The sequence below is a fragment of the Falco cherrug genome, chromosome 5 (assembly GCF_023634085.1).
Source record: "Falco cherrug isolate bFalChe1 chromosome 5, bFalChe1.pri, whole genome shotgun sequence".
Classification (NCBI taxonomy): Eukaryota; Metazoa; Chordata; class Aves; order Falconiformes; family Falconidae; genus Falco; species Falco cherrug.
In genome coordinates, this window is record NC_073701.1 from 28,667,454 (window position 1) to 28,676,200 (window position 8,747).

At 45.2% G+C, this 8,747-nt stretch overlaps 1 protein-coding gene across 2 annotated transcripts; it reads right to left on the reverse strand.

Moving 5' to 3' along the window:
* Positions 1-3,075: 3,075 nt before the first annotated feature.
* RAB19 (RAB19, member RAS oncogene family) lies at positions 3,076-8,608 on the reverse strand. Of its 2 annotated transcripts, none has more exons than XM_055710757.1 (4): positions 8,511-8,608; positions 8,158-8,370; positions 7,194-7,377; positions 3,076-4,836 (listed from the first exon to the last, which is right to left on the reverse strand). In XM_055710757.1, exons 2-4 carry the CDS (start codon positions 8,350-8,352, stop codon positions 4,571-4,573), a joined length of 645 nt encoding a protein of 214 aa, XP_055566732.1. In that variant the 5' UTR covers positions 8,353-8,370; positions 8,511-8,608; the 3' UTR covers positions 3,076-4,570. The 2 variants fall into 2 exon arrangements, with proteins under 2 accessions (XP_055566732.1, XP_055566731.1); XM_055710756.1 differs by having other exon boundaries at positions 8,497-8,608.
* Between the last annotated feature and the right edge of the window lie 139 nt (positions 8,609-8,747).

Here is an 8,747-nt window from a genome sequence, read left to right on the forward strand (position 1 = left end):
TCTACTGCAGCCTTGCTGAAGGGGTACCTGGTTCATTTAATGAAATACAAAATAACTCCTCCCTGATACAGCAGGTGCAAAATAGATTTCTGTTCAGAGGATAGCCTGAGGTATGGGGGTGTCTCATATTCCGAACAAAACTTGTATAGATGGCAGTATTAATGCTGCAGCAGCTTAAAACAAGAAGGAATCCACATGTAGTCCTTTAGGACTGAGATAGAATACAGGACTGTGCTGTAGGGATCAAGTCAGTTTTAACTCTGATGCTAGCATTGGGGAGGCATTATTAAACTGTAGTTATGGTCAGCCTCACTTCAGGTAAGCAAAAGTAGACTTGGCAGTGAAGACTCTCATAAGCAGTGATGTTCATGGACACAGTGGTAGCAAGGAAGTTGGGATTGCAAACATGCTAAACTTCAGCACCTACTTGCTGCTTACTCATGGGTGTGCTGCTTGTCACCTGCAGTGGAGCCAAAATCTGCACCTGTTTGGCAACAGCTTGTTGTGACTGCATAGACAGAACCTGTGCAGGCAGCTGAGTTAAGTTTGGTTTTGTCTTTTTTTTTTTTTTAATAACAGCACTAGAAAAAATGCTTTAAGAGACTTTATAAAGTCCTCACTCAAATTCTAAGTTTCTATTAAAAGTGGAAGTACTCTCAGGTAAAAGGGCTCTTGGCCTGTCTAAAACTGGTTCTAAAGGACTCTGATAGCCCAGCACCGCCTGCTGTAGTTCCAGTGCTGAACATGCTTGAGAATGGCTTCAGGAGTCAGTACAGTAAGCAGTGAGTATTAAAGCCCCCCTGGCAGCAGCCAGATGTGGTGTTCTGGGAACGGAGGTGTATAAAAATCTGCCTGTTGGCAGCCCACAGCTGGGAAGGGGCACCTCTGAACAGGGCTGTGCTTAGAGCACTCATCTGGCTGGGGGAAGTGTCAGTTCCCTGCCCAAAAGCACAAGTGTTCCTGACAGGGAGCTGAAGGATGGAGCTTTCCATCTCTGTTCAGAGCCTGAAAACTGCTTTCTCTGTCTCCTTTCCAACTACACTTAAACCTTAGCTGGGATGATTAGATGAGAACCTCAACTTTTGTTACTAAGAGCCTGTCCTCTATGTATGAAGAAAAGCTTGACCACGTATAGGCAGTGCTGTGTGCCTTCCCCATCACTGGACTGCTGTTATGTTTGCTTTTAAGCCAGTCTGGGAGGTGTCAGAGTTTGCTCCCTTTTTAAAATACTTGTAGGTTTTTTTGTTACCCTGTTTTGTGGATAGGTGCTGCTTTGGTCTCATCTGGCATGTCTGTGACACCAGTGCAAGTTACATGCCACAGGTAAAATTCAAATACTTCCAAATAGGTAAAAATGTAACAGTCAGCTCACCTTCAAGCTGGATATGCAGCTCTTAAAATTGTGGGACAGTAGTAATTTTAAGAATAGCTTTATAAACAACATTACAATGAGCTGCAGTCTGTACAAGTGCATTAATGATACTGTGGAGAAGCATACTGAGTTTGCATGTGATGCTGAGGGAACAAAAACATTAACACAAGGTTCCCTGGCAGTTAATGCAAGTAGCATTGTTGGAGCTGCATGCTTCCATCTGCTCTTTGATGTGGAAAGTCACAACCACCGAAGTTACACTGTGCATTTTTTTTTTTAAACCTAGTGGCTGCTATCTTACAGTCTAGAGTAACATGCTATGATGAAGGGATTTTTTTACAAGTTTATAGCTTCCTGTATTATCTCAATAATACTGTCTACTCATATGCACTCTGAAGAACCTTCTAGTTAAACTCCTCCAGCTCATTCTTCATTCCCATGAGGACAGCTTTAAAAATGACCCAGTGGAAACCAGTCAGTGCAACTGCCCAAAGGGTAGACCTTTAAGACTATAGTTTCTTGAAAAAGCGTAGGAAGGAGCCTGTTACACCTGTTAAAGGAAACTGTGCTGCTCAAAGCACAATCACGAGCCTGTTCTCACCGATCCTGTGTTGCACAACCTCCTGTCAGGGAAGGACTGACTTTGCAAGAGCTCCATGTGTGTGAGAAGAGCAAGAGCCCTGTACCTTGGCAGTGCTGGGCAGTTAAGGGAGCATTGTAGAGCAATGAAGCTGGGTTAATTATTGATAATATACAACTGTGGGCTGGCTTCAGAGGTGGGTGGTTGGCTGATGTAGATAACTTAACCAGCCACAGCTGCACCTTAAGTGGTGGAGAGCAGCCGAGGAAGAAGAGGAGAGAGAACACACCCCTTAGATGAGGTGAGAAGAAGAGAAGGCAGCAGAGGGACTGTGTGAAGAGTATGCTGGTATGAGGTGGTGAAAGACCTTATTGCAGCTTGATAGTCTGGAGAGTGCTGCAACAGCATCAATCTGCAGAAGCCTCCATACTGAGGGTAGGCAAAATAACTTTGTACAGTAATCTCTAATTAAGGCAGCAAACCCAATGAACCCTACAAAGGTTAATTTTCTAGTGGCGAATGCTTTCCTCCAGTTCTTGGCTAATGAAAGAGTGTAATGAGATGAACACAGTACTTCTCTGTTAAGGTCTTCTGGAAGATTAGTATTTGTAGCAAATACTCTCTCTTGCGTATCTGAAATAGAACAAAGTTTGCTAGCCGTCTTAGGTGTGGATACTAAAAAAAAAAAGTAAAAACTGCTACATTACAAGCTACGACCAGGAGTAGTTTGGATTTTAAATACACAAGAATATTAAACTTCTATTTGACTGTTTTCCTTGTGACAAGAGGTGTTGAAATTGTTTAGAAGCTGGATTGCTACTTGTTCAGCTACTTTGAAAGGTTATGGTGTTTACCGTTGCTTAAAGATGCAAACTGACATGCAACTAGTAGACTAGTACCAAATAAAGATGAAATATTTAAGTAGTAAACAGCAGAAAGAAGATGCCTGAAGAAAACAAAGCTTTGTCTACAGCAAGCTATAGCAAAAGGCTTGGAGGCCAACATTGAAGATTTCTCTCTCAGTTTACACATAGCTGAATTAGCCCCTGCTTTTTGCAAGTGATGGCAAAGAACCTGGCCAGAGGAAGCATTAACGGTACAGAAACATTTGCTGGACTATAAATCATTGACTTACGCAGCTTTATTTTTTGTGTTTCCCAGAGAAGATTTTCCAGAAATACTTGCTACATATTTTCCCCTAATTTTTAAGAACTTGTGAAATGGGCAGACTCCCATTTGGTAAGCTAGCAGCATACCAGCCTTCCCAGGGCTTTTTTTGCATGTAACCCAGACTGTATTTTACCATTGCAAAGTTTGAGTTTTGGTTCATAGCTTAACAGTAAGCAATACATCCTGGTACATGGACTGCAGTAAAAAAAGCTTCCTTTATCATATTTCTTTCCTCCATCCCCTTCCCTGTTTCCATCTACTGTTAAAAAAACAAAAGCAAAAAGAAACAAAACCCCAAACCCCTAAACCCTTCATTCAGTTCTAGTACATTAGAAGAAGCGAGCCCCATTTGCAGAGCTTGCGTTTGGGAGGAGCAATACAAAACCCACTGCTACCAAGACGTTCCGTCGCCATAGCAGTAGCATATATACTTGCCTAGGGGTAGCCGTACCATTCCCTTACTTCTCTAAGGCGAGGTTACATAATTAAACCATCTTATCCCTTGCTGAGTTTTACAGGAGCTTGAATCCCTTCTTCACACTCCCTTGGAAAAGTCTACAGCTGTACTCTCAAGGTGCCATTGGCCCGACACACAAACTACTGAAGACTCTTGATTAAAATCAACACATCAAAAGCAAGACAAGGTTGGGGAGTGTCAGGGGGGAAGTCCTTTCCCCTCAGCATTGATTCAGACCATTACTGGTGCCTTGGAAGCTTCGCTACTCCTAGCAAGTCTATATAGCAAGATATCACTACTGGAAACAATCCCTATAATTAGAGAGCAAGATGAAAGACAACTTTTCTCACCCTAGAAAGAAGGCTGGGATCACTAACGTATCGTATTCCATCTGCTATGAAACTCCAGGGACATCTACAGGTTTTTCTGCTGAGGAAATTGGTACAGATGTGAAATCATGTACTTTCACAAATGTTACTAAATTCCCTGGGCCAGGTGGCTACATGCCTGACATCAGGACCATCCCTAAATGGAAGTTTAAGCAGCAGTAGGGTTAGGGCTGTCCAAGCACGTGTCATTTAAAGGTACTGGCAGAGAGTAAAGTGCTTGCACTAGAACAACCAACATAGCTTAGAAGGGTCAAATCAATGCAGTGCTTTGCTACAAATTTATCTTCTGACACAGCCAGAAACTCATTTAAGGATGTAATTAAAGGCAGTCATTTTTATAGTTTGCTTTGGTTAAGGCAATGGCCAGCAGTTTTCCAGGTCCTCTCAGTCAGAAGTTTTGTGTTGTGTCAGCTGCCATGTTCAAAGCAACCTGTGCTACCAACAGCAACAACAATCTCTGAAGATACTTACAAACCAAACTGCAAGGTAGAGATATCAAGAGGTGGCTTGAGGTCACATAGCATACTTTCATCAACTGATTAAAATGAAATCAAACAGCCTCAGAAGAAAGACAGCTTCCAAGTTCTTCCTGAAATCTTTCTTTAACAGAGGCACTGGTTCTTCTCTACATTTGGACTGGCAATCACTGGCCTGGAATCGAGATAGATGCTGTTTGGAGGGTTCTCTCCATGAAGCTGTAAGGTATTTCGGGCCATTAGCTCCTTAGCCATTAATGTGAACACCTCCTCTATGTTTTGAGCTTCTTTTGCTGATGTCTCCAGTACAGCTAAGAGCCCGTGCTTCTCTGCCAGTGTGCAGGCATCTTCAAACAGGACTTGGCGCTGATCCAGTGAATCAGATTTGTTCCCTTAAAAAGAGGGCAAATAAGTAACTCAATAATGTAATCTCAGAAATTCATCTTTAAGTGCAATACATTAATTCACTTTTGTTAAACAACAGATTTCTCAGGAATTGGGGTTACTGGTAAAAACAAGATGTGAGCATATCAGAGCCACAAACACAGAATGTGGATCAAAACTGCAGCTAATCATACAATGATAATCATCAAATGAGTTAAAATCCAAACAAAAACTAAACCCCTGTGTTCATCTAGTTGCTTGCTGTAGGTAGTGGTGCTAGAAGGTGATTTGGAAGCAACTGTAGGTCCCTACTCCCTTGTTATTTTTAAACGTTAAGTAGCATTTAAGAAATATTTTTTAAAAATGGAAATCTTGTAGCTACAGTCATTGCACACAGTAAACTAAAGCAATGTTGCATAAAGGTTTATTCCTCACTCAACCTTAAGCAGAAGCCACATGTTTTTTTCTATTGTCAGGCTACCTTGACACATCTCAAAGTGAATGCTCATCTCTGAAGATCTGGAATGTTGTTAAGTCTAAAGCAAGTCTCAGGAAAAAAACAACAATTAAAACCCAGGAAGAATCTGCCCAACTGCTAGATTTTAACATAACCTATTTATACAAGTCAGTCATTTTAAGATTAAAAAAATCCAATAATTCACACCATCTACCCTAATGCTTAAAACATGTACTTCAAAAGTTTCTGCATGTATAAATAAAATTTTACTTGAAGCAGTTTAATCAATCTGTCAAAAGTCATGAAACACCTCAGATAAAATACCTTTCTATATTTAAGTATTTGTAGCACACATGGAATTATCAGTTCTGGTACTTGGCAGTACTTGGCTGAAGCCTAATTCATAGTTTGAAGACAACCCTTCATCAGATTCAGATCTTGAATTTTAAGCATATATAAGCCAACTCCCCTCCCATTAAGTCCCCTTCAGTTTCTCGGGGTGGGGTGGGGGTGGGGAATGCAGCCCACACAACAGAGGAAACACCTGAAAAAACCTCAATCACGTTGCTTGAGGGTTATTTACCTTCTTAAAAAGAGGCCCCCACCGCCACCTTCTCCTTCAGTTCCAGATGGGAAAATTAGATTTCTTACCCTTTATCTCATGCTAGAAAGATGTATAACATGACTGTGTGTAATGAAATGTACAAAACCTTCCTGCCAAAGTAAAGCAAACAGCACCAGTTTGAGAAGGTGGCAAAAAGGTAGGTCGTTGACAAAAAATTTTTTTTTTTTTTTTACCAACTTTAGAACTTCTTTCTTACCACCCCCCCACCACCACACATACAGCTAGGTCTTGTTCTTTAGATTCATGAGAAAATACAGAAAACCCCTGAAGTTTAGTTATGGGGTTTTTTTTCCCCTCCTCCTTACTCATTCCAAGTACTGCAGTTATATGCAGGTCAGAATTTGTTGTTTGTTTCTTCAGAGGAAGAACAGGAAGAACCACCACAGCAGAAGTAACTGATGGCTAGAAGCACAAGCAGCAGTTGAGGTCCCATCCCTGCTGTGCTGTGAGGCTCAGCGCTGCCTGTCCTTAAAAGCCAGTTTGGGCTGCTGCGGCTGCATGCATTGCTCTCAGCACAGTGCCACAGTGGAACAGGCAGAAGCAGTGGGATGCAAATAAGAGGCTCTGTCATCCTACTACACCAGTTTTCTCATTTGCAGCTTCCTCTTTGCAGGAGGGAAGAGCAATGATACCCTGAAACGCAAGGGGAAAGAACCACACTGCTTCCTACCAGCTCCACTCTCAGCAACTTCTACCGATTCCTTTCCTCAAGGGACAAAGCTTCCTGAATGCTAGTGGAATAAACAAGGGGGAATGCAAGCAGACTACTTCATGCTCAACAAAACCCATGTCCCCATCTACTGTCTTACCTGATCAAGAGTCCCATTACAGAGCAATGTGCATGCATATCAAAAGAACAGAGAGGAAAGATGAGAATGAGGAGTTGTGTTGCTCTGCGCATTCCCCTTCCTCTTGAATTATTGAGCCACTAAATTCCTGCCCATCGTGAGTATAGGGTCAGACTTACTGCAATTCTAACCTTAGTAAGGTTGTCCCTGCCTGCTAGACTAGCAGCAAAAGCAAGCTTGCTGCATTATTCCAACAAGAAAGGGACAAGTGAAAAGGTTTCACTGTCTGTAGTGGGCTTGATCCTGTCTGGACCAGATGTGACTTTCCTAATTTTTTAAGCTTAGGTCAAATTGATACACTTTCTGTTCTCTTGTAACTAAAGCTGTGTTCTTCTTTAAGATACAGTTTATAGATGCTTCAAGTAGCGGGGGGAAGTGAGGAAGATTTTATATGCATATTAAAAAAGCTACATAACATTAAAATTAGATTCCTACCAATTAACATCATGACCAAGTTTGCAGCACCATACTTTTCAATTTCGTGAATCCAGTGAGGAATGGATTCAAATGTGGACCTCCTAGTAAGGTCATAGGCAAGGATGGCCCCGTGGGCACTCCTGTAATAAGACTGGGTTATTGTCCGGAAGCGTTCTTGACCAGCTGTGTCCCACACTTGGATCTGTAAGAGAAAGGATAGAAGCTGTGAAGACCAGCGAATGCCGCTTGCTAGATGTTTGCCTCCGCTTTTGAAACCCCTTGCCTAGAAGGCAGCCAGACCTGTCCCAGGTCACTACCACACCACAGCGTGGCATTGCTCTCTCTAGATCTGAAGGATTGTGAAGACAACCTACACAGACCAAAGAGCTGCAAGCGTAAACTCGGCTTTGCAAAGAGGACAAACTTTGCAAAGTTTCAGCAACTGTACTGAAAGATACAGCCTTTAACAGGGAATGGAATAAGAGCTAAGAAGCCCCGGCGGAGGTCTGGGCAGAGCAAAGCTGTGTAAAGGGCAGGCTTTTTCAGGCTAGAAGAGAAGGCTAAAGAACTTTTCATCTGCACACAGGAGTAAGTTCTAGCTATCAATTTCTTACGGTGTTTGTCTTACACGTCTTTGTCTTCCCTCAAGCCAAGCACGCATCGAAGCGAAGCCTTTGCAAACCAGAGGGTTTTCCCTCCTTGGTGTCCCTGCTCGCCCCCCCACATCTCTCAGGGGAGGGAGGCGCCCCCCGCCCAAGCACAGCCAGCCTCCAGGGAGCTCCGCGGGCGCGTACGCACAGCGGGGCGGTGCTGCCCGGGCATCCCGCGGGGAGCTCCCCGGGGCGCCGGCCCTGCCCGGAGGGGCAGCCAGCTCCGGCCATTGCCTTCAGCGGGGCCGAGCCGGAGGCGCCGGGCACCCCCCGCGCACCCCCGCGGGCAGGTGGCACGGCAATGGCGGCCCCGGCTGGCCCCGGCCACCGACCTTCACTTTCTTGCCGTCGATGTCCAGGGAGCGCACGGTGAAGTCGACGCCGATGGTGTTCTGCTGCTTCTCGTTGTACTGCCCCGTCTTGAAGCGGTGCACCACGCAGGTCTTCCCCACGTTGGAGTCCCCGATCAGGATGATCTTGAAGAGGTAGTCGAAGGCATCGTCCGCGCTGGAGCTGGGGAAAGGCATCGCGGCTCCCGGGCGGGCCTGGGGGGGGGGAGGAGGAGGAGGAGATGGAGGTGGAGAAAAAGGAGGAGAAGCAGCCGCCCCGGCCCAGCTGGCGGCAGTCGGGCCAGGGAAGCGGTCCGGGTCCCGACCAGCCCGCCCGCTCACCTGTCGGTGCTCACCTGCCGGGACAGGTAGCACAGGTAGCGCCCGCTTTGTACCCGCCCCGACCCCCTCGGGGCCGGCGGGAAATGTAGTTCTTCTTCCTCCTCCTCCTCCTCCTCCTCCTCCTTCCCCTCCTCCCCCTCCTCCTTCCCCTTCCCCTCCTTCTCCTTCCTCTTCCCCTCCTTCTCCTCCCCCTCCTCCCCTTCCCCCTCCCCCTGCCCGGGCTCCCAGCCCCGCGGGCCCGGCGCGGGGCG